Source organism: Trachypithecus francoisi, unplaced genomic scaffold, assembly GCF_009764315.1.
Source record: "Trachypithecus francoisi isolate TF-2019V2 unplaced genomic scaffold, Tfra_2.0 Contig00498, whole genome shotgun sequence".
Taxonomy (NCBI): Eukaryota; Metazoa; Chordata; class Mammalia; order Primates; family Cercopithecidae; genus Trachypithecus; species Trachypithecus francoisi.
Window position 1 is genome coordinate 37,535 of NW_022680681.1, and position 19,486 is coordinate 57,020.

The window sequence follows — 19,486 nt, forward strand, 5'->3', positions numbered from 1 at the left end:
TCGAACTCCTGACCTCAGTTGATCCATGCGTTGGTCTTCCAAAGTGCTGAGATTACAGGCGTGAGCCACCACGCCCAGCCTAGTTTTCTTTTCTTTTTTGAGACGGGGCCTTGCTCTGTTGCTTAGACTGGATTGCAGTGGTGCGATCTTGGCTCACTGCAACCCCTGCCTCCCAAGTTCAAGCAATTCTCGTGTTTCAGCCTCTCGAGCAGCTGGGACAACAGGTGTGTACCACCGTGCCTGGCTAATTTTTTGTATTTTAGTAGAGACAGGGTTTCATCATGTTGCCCAGGCTGGTGTTGAACTCCTGAGCTCAGGCAATCGGTCTACCTCGACCTCTGAAAGTGCTAGGATTATAGGCATGAGCCACTGCGCCCAGCGCTATGCCTCGGTTTTCTTATCTGTAAAATGGGGAAGATAACAGTAGTCCCTACCTCATACGGTTGTTGTGAAGGTTGACTGAATTACCCATATGAAGGTCCTAGAACCCTCCTCACCAAGCACTTGGTAATGTTAGCAGCTATTGTTATTATTATGATTATTTTTTGAGACAGGGTCTGTTTTGCTCAGGCTGGAGGCAGTGGTGCACTCACTGTACTCACTCACTGCAGCCTCCACCTCCTGGGCTCAAGGGATCCTTCCACCTCAGCCTTCTAAGCAGTTGGAACTACAGGTGCATGCCACCATGCCCGGCTAAATTTTTTTGTATTTTTTGTAGAGGTTTCGCCATGTTGCCTAGGCTGTCTCAAGCTCCTGGGCTCAAGTGATCGGTCCACCTTGGTCTCTCAATGTGCTGGGATTACAGGTGTGAGCCACTGCACCTGTCTTTATTATTACCAGTATTATTATTGCTGATTATCAAATAGTAACATGAATTCAGGAATACTATGAAAAGACTCTAGACAGCTCAGATCCAGGTTCCGTAGTTTTCAAACAGTTTCCTCTGAGAAAGGGAAGTTTTATTTCTTGTTAAAACTGAGTTATCTTAGTTTATTTTTTATTTTTTTATTTTTTTTGAGATGAGAGTCTCGCTCTGTTGCCTAGGCTGGAGTGCAGTGGCGCGATCTTGGCTCACTGCAACCTCTGCCTCCTGGGTTCAAGCGATTCTCCTGCCTCAGTACCTGGAATTACAGGCGCTTGCCACCGTGCCCAGCTAATTTTTTGTATTTTTAGTAGAGATGGGGTTTCACCATGTTGGCTAGGCTGGTCTCGAACTCTTGACCTCGGGTGATCTGCCTGCCTTGGCCTCCCAAAGTGCTGAGATTACAGGCGTGAGCCACCGCACCCGGCTGAGTTATCTTAGTTTAAACTACAATTCCTTAATTCCTGCCCTTTTTGCTTTAATTCTCCTTTTATTTTAATTTTTTTTTAACTTTACTTTCACAGTATTCAAAGGTTGGGGCCGCTAAATCTTAATCTGGAGACTTGTATATGAACCTGTAAGCCTATAATTAATGGACAAAGCTTATTTTAAAAATTAATAGGGGCCGGGCGCGGTGGCTCAAGCCTGTAATCCCAGCACTTTGGGAGGCCGAGACGGGCGGATCACAAGGTCAGGAGATCGAGACCATCCTGGCTAACTCGGTGAAACCCCGTCTCTACTAAAAATCCAAAAAAACTAGCCGGGCGAGGTGGCGGGCGCCTGTAGTCCCAGCTACTCGGGAGGCTGAGGCAGGAGAACGGTGTAAACACGGGAGGTGGAGCTTGCAGTGAGCTGAGATCCGGCCACTGCACTCCAGCCTGGGCGACAGAGCGAGACTCCATCTCAAAAAAAAAAAAAAATTAATAGGACATTTTGTAATTAATCCAAAAGAAAGTACTTATCATGGACTTGTAAGTATTTCTTCTTTCTGGTCATTTCTACCTTTTGGACTGTCATCATTATCAAAATAGCTGTACATTATTCAGCACCTGTTGTAGGCCAGTGGCTATGCTAAACGCTTTACCTAAGTTTTACCTCACAGCAGGCATTTGAAGGTAGGGACTAGTACCTCCGTTTTGCAGGTGAGGGGACTGAGGCTGGGTGACTTGACCCATATCCTTCAGTGGTGAGTGGCAGAGCTGGGATTTGAACCTGGCTTGATGTGGTTACAGAGTGTGGATTCTTAATTACTCCTCAAATCATCCTACCCTTGACTGGCTGCCTGAAACTCTGTGAGTTTATACATGATGAATTTTAGTGGTCTAAGCCTGACTAGGGCTTAAAAGAAGAAATATTGGGCCGGGCGCGGTGGCTCAAGCCTGTAATCCCAGCACTTTGGGAGGCGAGACGGGCGGATCACGAGGTCAGGAGATCGAGACCATCTGGCTAACACGGTGAAACCCCGTCTTACTAAAAAATACAAAAAAAAAAATTAGCCGGGCGAGGTGGCGGGCGCCTGTAGTCCAGCTACTCGGGAGGCTGAGGCAGGAGAATGGCGTGAACCCGGGAGGCGGAGCTTGCCGTGAGCTGAGATCCGCCACTGCACTCCAGCCTGGGCGGCAGAGCCAGACTCCGTCTCAAAAAAAAAAAAAAAAAAAAAAAAAAAAAAAAAAAAGAAGAAATATTGTAAGAATGTGAGAGTTGCATAGATTAAAATTGTGCCTTGTCACGAATATTTTATTGTCATCTAACAACCTAAAAAGGTAATATTTTTATTTTCTTAACTTTGTAAGCATGGGAAGAAAGCACATTAAAAATAATTACATGTCAGGTGTGTTAAATGAGGGAAAAAGGAAAAAGAAATAAAAATTAAAGAGAAATAAATGAATGCAGTACAAAATAGAAGTGGTTTAAAAAATCCAGCCATTGCTAATGACTTACTGCTTGTTTTTATCTAGTGATACTTGCTAAGGGAAAAAGTTATATTGAATTAATTTTATGTAGTCTTTTCTCTTTTTTTGAGACACATGTCTATGGTATGTTGTTTAGGCTGGACTAGAACTTCTGGGCTCAAGCAGTCCCCTTGCCTCAGCCTCTCCAGTAGTAGTGGGACCACAGGCATGCACCACTGTGCCTGGCTTCAGTGTACTCTTTAGAATGGAAGAGGAGGTTAAGTTAGTGAATTTTGACAGAAATTTAAAATCTATACTCTTTGTTGATGATGAATATGTAAGTTTTGTGGGACTTTGGACTTGGCAGCCTTTTTTATGGTCTAAATATATTTCCTCATATGTGAAATTAGTATATTAGTATATAGTATATTAGTAAATTAGTATATATACTATATACTTTGTATGGTTGTGAGAGTTGGATACCATGGGTACAAAGCACCTAAAAGGGGCTCGATGAAAATTAACCAGTGGGTCAAAGCCAGGCTCAGTGGCTTGTACCACTAGCTACTTGGGAGGCTGAGACCGGAGGATACTTGAGCCCAGGGGTGCAAGGCCAGCCTGGGCAACATAGTGAGATCCTGTCTTAAAAAAAAATTAGCTGTCCCAATGACATAAATTGGTTAGAAGCATCATCTTTGAATAATGAAGATGCTGGTTTATTTCTGATGCACATTCAATATATGTATGTTCATATATATGAATATGATTTAAAGTGACAAGGGTTCAATTATGGTTTTTCAATGCAGTATGAAGTTTTGATGAAATCAGTGTCATTCTAGTAAGATAGGGAATACCTAAATTACCTTGCTGAAGAATATAAAATTTTTTTATACAGAATATATATTATATATCAAAATTCATATTGCCCTGTAATAATCCACTAAAGCCTTTAGACTACTAGAAACTTGTCATTCAGAAGCTGACCATAGTGGGTGCATGCGGTAGCTCACACCTGTAATCAATCCCAGCACTTTGGGAGGCCAAGGTGGGTGGATCAATTGAGGTCAGGAGTTCGTGACCAGACTGGCTAATATGGTGAAACCCCGTCTCTATCCATCTGTGACAGACTGGATTAAGAAAATGTGGCACATATACACCATGGAATACTATGCAGCCATCCAAAAGGATGAGTTTGCGTCCTTTGTAGGGACATGGATGCAGCTGGAAACCATCATTCTTAGCAAACTGTCACAAGAAGAGAAAACCAAACACCGCATGTTCTCACTCATAGGTGGGAACTGAACAATGAGATCACTTGGACTCGGGAAGGGGAACATCACACACTGGGGCCTATCAGGGGGAGGGGGGAGGAGGGAGGGATTGCATTGGGGAGTTATACATGATATAAACGTTATGCACATGTACCCTAGAACTTAAAGTATAATAATAAAAAAAAAAATCTCATTAACTTAAGAAAAATCTAGAAAAAAAAAAAAAATTCAAAAATTAGCCGGGCGTGGTGGCCTGTGTCTGTAATTTCAGCTACTTAGGAGACTGAGGCTGGAGAATCACTTGAACCCGGGAGGCAGAGGTTGCAGTGAGCTGAGGTCGTGCCACTGCACTTCAGCCTGGGTGACAGAGCAAGACTCCATCACACACACACACACACACACACACACACACACACAGCTCACCATAGCAATTAAGTTTTGACAAATTGATACTGAGCTATTTTTATGGAATAAGCCTGTCACCGGTAGAGGGTCGTGACTGCAAGTTGTCCAGGTTCTTAGTGTTTTGAACAAAGAATTGGACAAAATGCCCAACAAAGCAAAGAAAGAAGAAAGCAACAAAATAACAAAAGCAGGGATTTATTGAAAACGAAAGTACACTCCACAGTGGTGGACTGGGCCGAGCAGCGGCTCAAGGGCACAGTTACAGAATCTTCTTGGGTCTAAATACCCTCTAGAAGTTTCCCATTGGCCACTTCATGTTCACCTCTTGGTGATTGGTTTCAGAAAGCAGCCAATCAGAGGCTGAAGTTAACAAAGGTCACTCTCCTGTGCACACATCTGATTGGTTGCAAAAAGGAACCAATCTGAGGCTAAGGTGAAGTTGCAAAGTTATGCTTCTATGCAGATGAAAAGCAGACATAGTTATACGTCTATGCAAACGAAGACTGCACCCGCAATCAGTCTGATTGGTTGCGGACAGCCAATTTCCCATCTGCTATGCAGAAAAGGTCAAAGGGAGCAGTCTATGGTCCTTTTGTTACTTGGTCATGGAAAGTTAGGGTTTTCCTTTCAATTTAGTTGTAGGAAGTCAGTGTGAAACAATGTTAGGTTCCTTGCCTCTAGATCCTATTCTCCTGCCTCAGGCTTATCTTTTTTGTGATTGAGAAAATTTTGATTTTTTTTTTCTGTATCTGTAGTAGATGAAAAAAGTAGAAACGTTGATTTGACATCACTTTCCTTTATAGATTGACTACAAGGGGACATTGTTGAATAGATCATGTTTTGTTTTTGTTGTTGTTGTTGTTTGAGACAGAGTCTCGCTCTGTCACCCAGGCTGGATTGCAGTGGCTCAATCTTGGCTCACTGCAACTTCCATTTCCTGGGTTTCAGTGGTTCTCTTGCCTCAGCCTCCCGAGTAGCTGGGATTACAGGCAGCCACCACCACGCCTGGCTAACTTTTGTATTTTTAGTAGAGACACGGTTTCACCATGTTGGCCAGGCTGGTCTTGAACTCCAGACCTCAAGTAATCTGCCTGCCTTGGCCTCCCAAAGTGTTGGGATTACAGGCGTGAGCCACTGCGCCTGGCCTGTGTGTGTTTTTTTTTTTGTTTTTTTTTTGAGACAGAGTCTTGCTCTGTTGCCCAGGCTGAAGTGCAGCAGCATGATCTTGGCTCACTGTAACCTCTGCCTCCCGGGCTCAAGTGATTCTTGTGTCTCAGCCTCCTGAGTAACAGGATTACAAGTGTGTGCCACCATGCCCAGCTAATTTTTGTAGAGACGAGGGTTCGCCATGTTGGCCAGGCTAGTCTCCAACTCCTGACTCAAGTGATCCACTCGCCTCGGCCTCCCAAAGTGGTGGGATTACAGGTATGAGCCACTGTGCTTGACCGATTATGCTGTTTTAATATATAAATAAATGTGTTTGTATTTCAACAAAATTGTATGATCAATAGTTAGTTGTCAGTCCTTTGGGAAGTATTTTTTTGTAAGACACTTAGGCTATTTACTGACTGAAATATACAGACGTGACTTTTTTTTTTTTTTTTTGAGACAGAGTCTTGCTCTGCCCCCAGGCTGGAGGGCTCACTGCAAGCTCTGCCTCCCGGGTTCACGCCATTCTCCTGCCTCAGCCTCCTGAGTAGCTGGGACTACAGGTACCTGCCACCACGCCTAGCTAATTTTTTGTATTTTTAGTAGAGACAGGGTTTCACCGTATTAGTCAGGATAGTCTAGATCTCCTGACCTCATGACCCGCCCGCCTTGGCCTCCCAAAGTGCTGGGATTACAAGCTGAGCCACAGCGCCCATCCAGACATGACTTTTATGATTGTAGGGTTGGTATCGATTAAGGTGGCTTTTGGTATAGCACAAAATCCAAGGACTAGGAAAAAGGTTTGCCACTGATTGCTAGAAGAACAAATTCTCTGGGTCTTAACCTCACTACCTGTAGAATGAAGAGAGTGGGCCAGATGCTCGAGTTTTCTTCCTGTTCTAAGATTAGTTTCTATGAGTCTGTGTCTTCTGTTTATATTTAGGAGTGTTAAAGTTTTGGATTAAATACTGAATACTGGTCCCTTCCTTGAAGCAGATTTCAGTATGTGCTAGCTACACTTTTAGTTATGGTCTCTGAGCGTCGTGTTTTAAAAAGCCCTGTTGATCATTTCTTATTATGCCAACAATTAAATTTGTTCCTTTTTTTTTTCAGCAACTTGGAAAGACCTTTCTGGCCATAGGTGGCGCTGTTGTACATATATATTTTTTTAATGTCCTAATTTTCCTGTTGGTGAAAGAAGATTTAAACAAGGCTTCCTTCATCTGAATTTTGTTGTTGTTGTTGTTTAATACTTTAGAATAGCACTATGTCCATTATATTTGGATACCTGGAAAAATATTCTAGTTATTTTTATTATGTCATTTCAGCATGAAAATTTCAGATGTGTAAAGTGGACAGTGGTGAAATTGGACTTTTTCTCCAATGTTAGAAACCAGTCAGCCATGATTTATAAAAGAGATAGAAACCATCTGGAGCACCTTAAAGCTGAAAGGAATCTGGAACTCCCTGAGTATTGCACCCACTTTTGCATGTTTGCTAGTGGGTGGTGGTGTGGTGTCATGGAAAAGCCTAATTCAGCTGACTTGTGTTTGAACACAGGTCCTACAGTTCTTTCCCAGGTGCCCCCCACCTCCTTGCTCTGCATCTGTGAGAAGGGGCTCCTAATTTCTGCTTTGTAGAATTGTGAGGATTAGAATGTGTGCAAAATGTTTAGCATGGTGGTCATTTCATAAAATACCTCATGACCATTAGCTATTATTTTATATGAAGTCATCATTTTATAGTGTCTGGAAATTACTAAGGCATTGAAATAGGAAAAATGTTTTCATGAAGAAAGACTCAGTTAGAAAATGAAGGAAATACTTGAGGAGGGTCAGTAGTTCTTATACCCATAATTTAGCTGCAGGTTTAGAGACATGGCCGTTATATAGGCATCTTGACCCTACCCAAACCACAGAATTATTTGCGGATTAGTATATGTTGGGGCTTAAAGGGGCCCAACAATAACGCTCTTGTTTTCTTCAACAAGCAATTGAGAGACGAGACAAGAGTAAGCAGGTAGAGAATAAAAATGCCGCCCTTATTAGTGATGAAACCACATTCTCTGCCAGGCATAGTGGCTCACAACTGTAATCCTAGCACTTTGGGAGGCCACAGTGGGTGGATCGCTTGAGCCCAGGAATTTGAGACCAGCCTGGGTAACATGATGAAATCCTGTCTCTACAGAAAATACAAAAAATTAGCGGGGAATGTTGGCCTGTAGTCTCAGCTACTCAAGAGGCTGAGGTGGGAGGATTGCTTGAGCCCAAGAGGCAGAGGTTGCAGTGAGCTGAGATTCTGCCACTGCACTCCAGCCTGGGCGACAGGGCGAGACCTTGTCTTAAAAAACGAAACACAACCCCCATATTTTCCATGAATTTGAGGGATGAAGAAAAATGGGCATCCTACTACTGTATATCCAAGATCTGGTGGCTCTGGGCCACAGCGGGCCTTACTACGAGGGGCCCTGTCCCTGTCAGACATAGGCATGGTGGAGCAGAGCATCCCCTGTGCTTCCTGAGTGTAGCACCCAAGGGCGAAAGAAGGGGTTCATGTGCCCAGCTTGTCTCACAAACTCATCTCACAACTCACTCCCCTTGGGTGGGGGAGGAATGGGGGTGGGCAAGAGGTCAGCATTGCTTAGGATGAAGCCTTTATTGTGGAAACCAGAGGAGTGGGGAGCAAGTGCTGTCTTCCCCTCAGTGTAAGCAGGTCATGGGGTGACAGTTCTTTCTTTGTAAACACAGAAACAGTGATATCCTTTGCTATTTAGACTAGCAAGGAAATACAAAGGATGATTAGAAGGGAGATTTGTAAAATCACTGTAACAGATAACTTTTTTTTTTTTTTTGGAGGGGGGAATGGAGTCTCATTCTGTCATCCAGGCTGGAGTGCAATGGCGCAATCTCGGCTTACTGCAACCTCTGCCTCCCAGGTTCACATGATTCTCCTGCCTCAGTCTCCCAAGTAGCTGGGATTACAGGCACCTGCCACCATGCCCAGCTAATTTTTGTATTTTTAGTAGAGATGGGGTTTTGCCATGTTGGCCAAGCTGGTCTCGAATTCCTGACCTCAGGTGATCTGCCCATCTTGGCCTCCCAAAGTGCTAGAATTACAGGTGTGAGCCACCACACCCGACTGATAACATTTGTTGAACACTTAAAATGTGCTACACACATTTTATTTATTTTTATTTTTATTTTTTTGAGATGGAGTCTCACTATGTTGCCCAGACTGGAGTGCAATGGCACAATCTTGGCTCACTGCAACTGCCGCCTCCTGGGTTCAAGCAATTCTCATGCCTCAGCCTCCGAAGTAGCTGGGATTACAGGTGTGCACCACCATGACCAGCTAATTTTTGTATTTTTAGTAGAGATTTTACCGTGTTGGCCAGGCTGGTCTCAAACTCCTGACCTTGAGTGATCTACCCGCCTCGGCCTCTCACACATTTTACATAAACCAATTTAACCCTTTAATCTTCACAACAACCAGGTAAGGTAGGTTGGATTATTATCCCAGTTTTGCAGATGTGGAAACTGAGGCATAGAGAGGTTGAGGAAATTGACCAAGGTTATGGAGCTAGTAAGTGGCAGAGCTGGGATTTAAACCCTGGCAGTTGACCGGGCGCAGTGGCTCACACCTGTGATCCCAGCCCGGTGAGGCCAAGGCAGGCAGATCACAAGGTCAGGAGTTCAAAACCAGCCTGGGCAATATGGTGAAACCCTGTCTACTAAAAATAATTTTAAAAAATTAGCTGGGAGTGGTGGCGTGCCTGTAGTCCCAGCCATTCGGGAGGCTGAGGCAGAAGAATCACTTGAACCTGGGAGGCAGAGGTTGCAGTGAGCCGAGATCATACCACTGCACTCCAGCCTGGGCGACAGAGTGAGACTCCGTCTCAAAACAACAAAACAAAACAGAAAAACAAAAAACAAAACAAAAAACCCCTGGCAGTCGGGCTGAGCATTGGTAGATTGGCTTCAGGTGTTTAGAGGTATCAGCATGTCTATAGTTCCATGTGTACATCTATACATCAGTCAGCGGGCTGGCCTGTGTGGAAAGGGTGGGGCAGAGAGAATTATGCAGCATTGGCATTTGTGTCTTGGCCACTGTCACAGAGAGTACACTGCGGTTTGCACTGTCCACAGAGAGTGCACGGCGGTTTGCATTAATCATTTGTGTAGGCAGCAGGTTTCTCCTTGTAACAGAACTTTAGTCCATCAAATTCATCTAGAAAACTCCTGTTCAGGGGGCAGTGCAAGATGGCCGAATAGGAACAGCTCCAGTCTCCAACTCCCGGCGCGAGTGACACAGAAGACCGGTGATTTCTGCATTTTCAACTGAGGTACTGGGGTCATCTCACTAGGGAGTGCCGGACAATCGGTGCTGGTCAGCTGCTGCAGCCCGACCAGCGAGAGCTGAAGCAGGGCGAGGCATCGCCTCACCTGGGAAGCACAAGGGGGAAGGGAATCCCTTTTCCTAGCCAGGGGAACTGAGACACACAACACCTGGAAAATCGGGTAACTCCCACCCCAATACTGCGCTTTAAGCAAACGGGCACACCAGGAGATTATATCCCACACCTGGCCGGGAAGGTCCCACGGCCACGGAGCCTCCCTCACTGCTAACACAGCAGTCTGCAATCTAACCGCAAGGCAGCAGTGAGGCTGGGGGAGGGGTGCCCGCCATTGCTGAGGCTTAAGTAGGTAAACAAAGCCGCTGGGAAGCTCGAACTGGGTGGAGCTCACAGCAGCTCAAGGAAGCCTGCCTGTCTCTGTAGACTCCACCTCTGGGGACAGGGCACAGCTAAACAACAACAACAAAAAAAGCAGCAGAAACCTCTGCAGACGCAAACGACTCTGTCTGACAGCTTTGAAGAGAGCAGTGGATCTCCCCACACGGAGGTTGAGATCTGAGAAGGGACAGACTGCCTGCTCAAGTGGGTCCCTGACCCCTAAGTAGCCTAACTGGGAGACATCCCCCACTAGGGGCAGTCTGACACCCCACACCTCACAGGGTGGAGTACACCCCTGAGAGGAAGCTTCCAAAGTAAGAATCAGACAGGTACACTCGCTGTTCAGCAATATTCTATCTTTTGCAACCTCTGCTGCTGATACCCAGGCAAACAGGATCTGGAGTGGACCTCAAGCGATCTCCAACAGACCTGCAGCTGAGGGTCCTAACTGTTAGAAGGAAAATTATCAAACAGGAAGGACACCTATACCAAAACCCCGTCAGTATGTCACCATCATCAAAGACCAGAGGCAGATAAAACCACAAAGATGGGGAAAAAGCAGGGCAGAAAAGCTGTAAATTCAAAAAATAAGAGTGCATCTCCCCTGCAAAGGAGCGCAGCTCATCACCAGCAACGGATCGAAGCTGGTCAGAGAATGACTTTGATGAGATGAGAGAAGAAGGCTTCAGTCCATCAAACTTCTCAGAGCTAAAGGAGGAATTACATACCCAGCACAAAGAAACTAAAAATCTTGAAAAAAGAGTGGAAGAATTGACAGCTAGAATAATTAATGCAGAGAAGGTCATAAACGAAATGACAGAGATGAAAACCATGACACGAGAAATATATGACAAATGCACAAGCTTCAGTAAACGACTCGATCAACTGGAAGAAAGAGTATCAGCGATTGAGGATCAAATGAATGAAACGAAGCGAGAAGAGAAACCAAAAGAAAAAAGAAGAAAAAGAAATGAACAAAGCCTGCAAGAAGTATGGGATTATGTAAAAAGACCAAATCTAAGTCTGATTGGGGTGCCTGAAAATGAGGGGGAAAATGGAACCAAGTTGGAAAACACTCTTCAGGATATCATCCAGGAGAACTTCCCCAACCTAGTAGGGCAGGCCAACATTCAAATTCAGGAAATACAGAGAACGCCACAAAGATACTCCTCCAGAAGAGCAACTCCAAGACACATAATTGCCAGATTCACAAAAGTTGAAACAGAATCAAAGACAAGAACCACATGATTATCTCAATAGATGCAGAAAAGGCTTTTGACAAAATTCAACAGCCCTTCATGCTAAAAACGCTCAATAAATTTGGTATTGATGGAACGTACCTCAAAATAATAAGAGCTATTTATGACAAACCCACAGCCAATATCATACTGAATGAGCAAAAACTGGAAAAATTCCCTTTGAAAACTGGCACAAGACAGGGAAGCCCTCTCTCACCACTCCTATTCAACATAGTGTTGGAAGTTCTGGCTAGGGCAATCAGGCAAGAGAAAGAAATCAAGGGTATTCAGTTAGGAAAAGAAGAAGTCAAATTGTCCCTGTTTGCAGATGACATGATTTTATATTTAGAAAACCCCATTGTCTCAGCCCAAAATCTACTTAAGCTGATAAGCAACTTCAGCAAAGTCTCAGGATACAAAATTAATGTGCAAAAATCACAAGCATTCTTATACACCAGTAACAGACAAACAGAGAGCCAAATCATGAATGAACTTCCATTCACAATTGCTTCAAAGAGAATAAAATACCTAGGAATCCAACTTACAAGGGATGTAAAGGACCTCTTCAAGGAGAACTACAAACCACTGCTCAGTGAAATCAAAGAGGACACAAACAAATGGAAGAACATACCATGCTCATGGATAGGAAGAATCAATATCGTGAAAATGGCCATACTGCCCAAGCTTATTTATAGATTCAATGCCATCCCCATCAAGCTACCAATGAGTTTCTTCACAAAATTGGAAGAAACTGCTTTAAAGTTCATATGGAACCAAAAAAGAGCCCGCATTGCCAAGACAATCCTAAGTCAAAAGAACAAAGCTGGAAGGCATCACACTACCTGACTTCAAACTATACTACAAGGCTACAGTAACCAAAACAGCATGGTACTGGTACCAAAACAGATATAGACCAATGGAACAGAACAGAGTCCTCAGAAATAATACCACACATCTACAGCCATCTGATCTTTGACAAACCTGAGAGAAACAAGAAATGGGGAAAGGATTCCTTATTTAATAAATGGTGCTGGGAAAATTGGCTAGCCATAAGTAGAAAGCTGAAACTGGATCCTTTCCTTACTCCTTATACGAAAATTAATTCAAGATGGATTAGAGACTTAAATGTTAGACCTAATACCATAAAAACCCTAGAAGAAAATCTAGGTAGTACCATTCAGGACATGGGCATGGGCAAGGACTTCATGTCTAAAACACCAAAAGCAACGGCAGCAAAAGCCAAAATTGACAAATGGGATCTAATTAAACTAAGGAGCTTCTGCACAGCAAAAGAAACTACCATCAGAGTGAACAGGCAACCGACAGAATGGGAGAAAATTTTTGCAATCTACTCATCTGACAAAGGGCTGATATCCAGAACCTACAGAGAACTCAAACAAATTTACAAGAAAAAAACAACCCCATCAAAAAGTGGGCAAAGAATATGAACAGACATTTCTCAAAAGAAGACACTCATACAGCCAACAGACACATGAAAAAATGCTCATCATCACTGCCCATCAGAGAAATGTAAATCAAAACCACAATGAGATACCATCTCACACCAGTCAGAATGGCAATCATTAAATAATCAGGAAACAACAGGTGTTGGAGAGGATGTGGAGAAATAGGAACACTTTTACACTGTTGGTGGGATTGTAAACTAGTTCAACCATTATGGAAAACAGTATGGCAATTCCCCAAGGATCTAGAACTAGATGTACCATATGACCCAGCCATCCCACTACTGGGTATATACCCAAAGGATTATAAATCATGGTGCTATAAAGACACATGCACACGTATGTTTATTGCGGCACTATTCGCAATAGCAAAGACTTGGAATCAACCCAAATGTCCATCTGTGACAGACTGGATTAAGAAAATGTGGCACATATACACCATGGAATACTATGCAGCCAGAAAAAAGGATGAGTTTGCATCCTTTGTAGGGACATGGATGCAGCTGGAAACCATCATTCTTAGCAAACTATCACAAGAACAGAAAACCAAACACCGCATGTTCTCACTCATAGGTGGGAACTGAACAATGAGATCACTTGGACTCGGTAAGGGGAACATCACACACCTGGGCCTATCATGGGGAGGTGATGGGGGGAGGGATTGCATTGGGAGTTATACCTGATATAAATGACGAATTGATGGGTGCTGACGAGTTGATGGGTGCAGCACACCAACATGGCACAAGTATACATATGTAACAAACCTGCACGTTATGCACATGTACTCTAGAACTTAAAGTATAATTAAAAAAAAAAAACTGTTCAGAGAAAGTGGAGTTTTCTAGATGAACTTGATTTGTATTTCTTTTTTTTTTTTTTTTTTTTTTGAGACGGAGTCTCACTGTGTCGCCCTGGCTGGAGTGCAGTGGCCGGATCTCAGCTCACTGCAAGCTCCGCCTCCCGGGTTTATGCCATTCTCTTGCCTCAGCCTCCTATGTAGCTGGGACTACAGGCGCCCACCACCTCGCCCGGCTAGTTTTTTGTATTTTTTAGTAGAGACGGGGTTTCACGTGTTAGCCAGGATGGTCTGGATCTCCTGACCTCGTGATCCGCCCATCTCGGCCTCCCAAAGTGCTGGGATTATAGGCTTGAGCCACCATGCCCGGCCTTGATTTGTATTTCAACAAAATACAACTACTGAGTTCTGTTTCAGGGAAGGAGTGGTATTCAGTTCCCCATCTGAACACTTTAATGCCCCTAAATAGAAACGAAAGACAGAGGCTCACAGAGGCTCATCTTAGAACAGGAACAAACTGAAGCATCGGCCTCCTCCCTTCATCTTGTAGACAGGGGTGGTGGTGTTAGGCTTTGTTATTCAGGTGCCAGGATCCTGCTGTAGAGGTGACAACCACTAGGAAAGGGCCTAGAAACCAGCATTTGGTGTGTGAGGGCATCCTCTGTAACGGTCCCAAATGAGACGTATAGACCTGACTTCTACTTACCTCCTGCCGGTGATTTGGCCTTTGAAGAGAAAATGTGCGGATCATTGAACCCTAATATTTTGGTTTGATTGATAATTTTGTGTCCCCTATTACATTAATGGTTAAACCTCCAGTTTTCCTACATCAGTCTCTTGCAAGTTTGGTTAATGTGAAATCAGTCCACTAGAGGCTGATGATACTAATAATCAAATGATTGATGATTGTGATAATAACTCTGAGGTATCAAAGGTTTAATTCATGTCCCCTATCTAAAGGACATGGCATAGTATAATGTATTTCGCCAGGTTCTTTACAGAACAAAACGTTTGTAGGATTATCTGGAAATCCAGACGTCTTCAAGGTCTGTGCAGCTGAATGTCTGCTCAGTGCAGACCTGGGACCTGGTGTCGTGGCCTGTGCGATGGTGGGGCTTCCCTCGGCTCCTCTGGGCTTCCGTCTCCCCATAGACAGTGAGGGCTAATACCTGTTTATTTTGTAGGGTTGCTCTGAAGGTCATACGTGGTCTTTGTTAAGCATCATGCTTGGCATAAAGGTGTTATTCAATGGAAAACATCTGTTTTTTATTTTAATGGTGGCTTCAAGATTGCAATGATTTTTAGTCTGCATTTACAAACAGAGATGACTGTACACAAAATAGCTCTTAAATAGCATCATAATCATGGAGCCTCTTCTCCGTGTAGACAACTGAATAGATGTGCTATTTCCATAAGATTATTGGGACATATCTTTTTGAATCTTCTTAACATGTTTAAAAATGAGAATAGCTAATGATAAACATGACTCTTGGAACCAGTACCTCTTGAGGTATGTTTTGCCATGATGGGAAATTGCATTCTATAGAGAAGTCTAATTGGATCACACAGATACTTGGGTAGTTTAGCAGACCAGCAAGGCTTTCAAAAGTTTCTTCATAATAGTGAAGTTAATGGTTTTGTATTTTTAACTAACTACAAAGCTAGCTTCTAAAAGTTGGAAATCTTTAACTTGATGAAGTATCCAGTTGTGTGTGTGCATGTGTGTGTGTGAGAGAGAGAAAGAGAGAGAGAGAGAGAGAAAGGGGGGTATTTTAGGGGGGTTGTGAAAAGTTCCATAGAGCCTCTGGCACCTTTTCTCCCCCATTCTAGGTTGCTGACATACATTTGTGCAAATAGTTATCCTTTGTCACTTGGCTTATTTGTGGAAATAAGGAATTCTCGTATTTGTTTAAGAAGAGCTGGGAAGTCGGGTACAGTGGCTCATGGCTGTAATCCCAGCAGTTTGAGACCAGCCTGGCTAACATGGTGAAACCCTGTCTCTACTAAAGATACAACAACAACAACAACAACAACAAAAAGTAGCCAGGCGTGGTGGCGCACTCCTGTAATCCCAGCCACTCAGGAGGCTGAGGCAGGAGAATTGCTGGAACCCGGGAGGCGGAGGATGAAGTGGGCCGAGATCATGCCACTGCATTCCAGCCTGGGTGACAGAGCAAGACTGTGTCTCAGAAAAGAAAAAAAAAAAAAAAAAAAAAAAAAGAAGAGCTGGGAGCATGAACATGAGAAAGTGGGAAGGCAGAGAGGTGAGGAGGCACTTAACAATTTGTTTAGGATATGAGTAATAGTAGCTTTTCTTTTATCTTTTCCTGTCTGAAGCAAAAAGGCACCAAACTTGTAACATACCATTCCTCGGAATTGCTTTTCTGATCAGATACAAGTCAGATTTTTCTCCAGGCTATGTGAATTATGAAATGTGTTTTAGTAGTTATTTTTAAAAGTAGTTTTGTTTTCCAAATAAAATACCATAATCTGTTCTTTCTTCCAGGGGCACAGGAAGTTCTCATTGATCCAGGTACATGATCTATGTGTTTAGTTTCTTTTGGTTATTTTTTTAAGTGCTTGTTTCATGGTGATGTGAATGAATGGTTAAAATTTCTGGATGATGATCTTTGGAATATTCTGATTTAAGTAACTTTAAATCAGAACTGTTAAAAGCCTGATGATTGATGGGTCCTTGCTTGATGGGCACCCCGTTGCTTTACGTTGTCTGTTGAAGAGGAGGCTTCTTCCTCTAGCATGGCTAAGTGAATGGTTGGAGAATTGTGCCTCTCATTCTTTGAATGCATTGAGCATGTTTGTCCTGTTAATTTTGAATTCATCTGTAATCATGACTTTGCTCTGATTTGTGGCTTGTGCTCCCTTCCATGTGAGTCATTCTCTACTGCATTTCGTCTCTGTGTTCTTAACAGGGAAAGAAATCTTGTAGTTTTTTACAGAGGCAGATTTTTCTTTCCCTTTGTAATATCTTCTGTAATTAATACAGCAAAAACCTCTTTTATTACACTGCTTAATTATTTCATGATGGGCTCTATTATTTTCTGACTTAATGAGAAACAATGACAGGGTAAATAGTACAAAATGAAAACAGCCTAGAATTGAAATCAGATGGCCGTGCTTACGCAGGCTTTGTGACTAACACGTTCGCTTTCATCTCCTCGTGCATCTTGGTTCCGAAATGAAGTTGCCTCAGGTTTGCAGGCGTTAGTTTTAATATTTGCATTTACTCCTTTCTCTAGGCCAGTGGCTAAGTTTCCTGATGGGGTTTGTGGAATGTGTAGAGAAAGGACAATAAATACTTATTTTGGGTTTCAGGAGAACTGAGTTGCTGATGAGAAGACATCTGGGGAACAGTCAGGAGGGTAGACTTTGTGCCACTGAGGTGCTGAAAGCCCCGCCAACACTGATGACAAATGAAATGGATGTTGAATGTACTGGTATTTGACCAGTACGGGTTGCTGAGCCCCAGTTTGGCTGGTTATGCCTGCTATAAAATACCACATTGCAGGGTGTCAGTTGCATTAGTTGTAGGAGAATTAGATGTGTCCACCATATAGAAGTAGCTCAGAGCTGTAAGGAAAATCAGGCATTTGTTGAGATAAGGCATTTTAAAAATATTTCTGAAGCTTTTCAAGATAAGGCTGTGTAGAGGTGAAATTGAGTTTAGAGTGCTGGGAGGAAAAGTGAGGAGATTCTGTAGGTTTGTTATTCAAGGGTGCATCAGGGTCCTGCTGTAGAGGTGAAAACCGCCAGGAAGGACCCAGAAACCAGTGTTTGGTGTGTGAGGACATCCTCTGTCATGGTCCCAAATGAGAAACGTGTGGACCTGACTTCTCTTTACCAATGGGAGAGCGAGTAAAGAGAATGAGATGCTGTCCTGGCCCCACGTTCTGGTTCCTGCCTTCCAGGCCACCCCAGTTCCTGCTAATGCCTTCTGGCCTCTGCTGGCGGGGACCTTTGCATCAGGACTGACTCGCTACTGAAATCGTATCTGTCTTTCAAGCGTTGGTGGTTTCTAAACCCTTGCAAATGTGTTAGCAGTGACAGTGCTGGTAGGGAATCTTCCCAGCTCCTAGGAGCAATGCAATTTGCTTCTCCACAGCCTCTCCGTCTGAATAGCTAACGCTCTCTCAGGGGTTGTAAAAGTGTTCAGCTCCTGGAAAACCCATTCACATGAAGCTATCACAAAATTACATCCCTTTCATTTCATTTTTGAGTTTTAAATGGACATAATGTTTGAAGCAAGCTGTTTCCAAATTCTTTTCCTCCCAGCTTTCCCCACCACCGTTTCCAAAACCAGAAGAAGAGTTTCACGGTTTTCGGGGGGGTCCTCCATCTCTTATCCTAAGAACTAAGCTTCCCCTCCCTGCATTTCTAGCAGCTAGGCCTTTGTGTTCTTTATCTGCATTTTTAAAGTGACCTGATTCTTAAAACTCTTTTTTCTTGTTTTTTTTTTTTTTCCTTTCCTTTCCTTTCATTTCATTTTTTTTTTTTTTTTTGGGAGACAGGTTCTCTGCCGCCGAGGCTGGAGTGCAATGGTTATTCACAGGCGCAAACCTAGCTCACTGCACCCTGGAACTCCTGGACTCAGGCAGTTCTCCCACCTCAGCCTCTGGAGTAGCTGGGACTACAGGTGTGCACCACCATGTCCAGCTAATGTTTGAATTTTTTCATAGAGATGGGGTCTCTCTGTGTTGACCAGGCTGGTCCTGGCCTCAAGCAATCCTGCCTTTACCTCCCAAAGTGATTACAAACGTGAGCCACCATGCCTGGCCTCTTTTTTTTTTTTTAATTTAATTTCTAAACATTTCATGTACATTTAGCAACTACTTTACATAAAATGATCTTTTGGATAATCTTAGTTAACTCATAGTTGCTTTTTCCGTTTTCATGTTGAGGAGAGTTTCTTCTTCCTGTAATAAAAATTAGCAGTTTGCACTTACTATGTGAGAGACAATGTTGTAAGGTGCTTTTTTTTAAACAAACAAACAAACAAACTAGTTTTAATGCAGTTTACCTATTTAAAGGGTAAAATCCAGTCACTTTTAGTATATTTACAGAGTTGTGCAACCCTCACCACAATCAGTTTTAGGACATTCTCACAACCCCAACAGGAAGCCGTGTACCCGTTAGCGGTCACTCTCCTTTGCCTATGTCATTGCCTTACCCCCAAGCAACTAGTAAGCTACTTTCTTTCTCTATTATTTGCCTGTTCTGGACTTCTCATGTAAATGGCATCATACATATAATGGTATGTCGTTTTTGTGACTGGCCTCTTTCACTTACTGTATGTTTCAAGGTTCATCCGTACAGCATGTGTCGGTATGCATTGTGTCAGTATGCATTTATTTTTCTTCTTGCAGAATAATATTCCATTCTGTGTATGTGTGTGTGTGTGTGTATATATATATATACACATTTTGTTTTTCCATCAGTTGATGGACATTTGTATCGTTTGTACCTTTTGGCTATTATGAATAATGATGTTATAAACATTTGTGTGGACATTGTTTGATTGATTGATTGAGATGGAGTTTTGTTCTTGTTGCCCAGGCTGGAGTGCAGTGGTACAGTCTTGGCTCACTGCAACCTCTGCCTCCTGGGTTCAAGCGATTCCCCTGCGTCAGCCTCCCAAGTAGCTGGGATTACAGGCGCTCGCC

General features: G+C 43.3%; 1 protein-coding gene across 2 annotated transcripts in view; it reads left to right on the forward strand.

The window, feature by feature from the left end:
• Positions 1–19,486, forward strand: part of LOC117084529 (trafficking protein particle complex subunit 9-like) — a 69,045-nt gene that overhangs the window by 31,255 nt on the left and 18,304 nt on the right. Inside the window, exon 5 of one of the 2 annotated variants that reach the window (XM_033213280.1) lies at positions 16,315–16,341. The exons of the other annotated variant lie outside the window; for it this stretch is intronic. Within the exon in view, the coding sequence (XP_033069171.1) occupies positions 16,315–16,341 (27 nt within the window). The remainder of the gene's footprint in view (positions 1–16,314; positions 16,342–19,486) is intronic. 2 annotated transcript variants of the gene reach the window in all.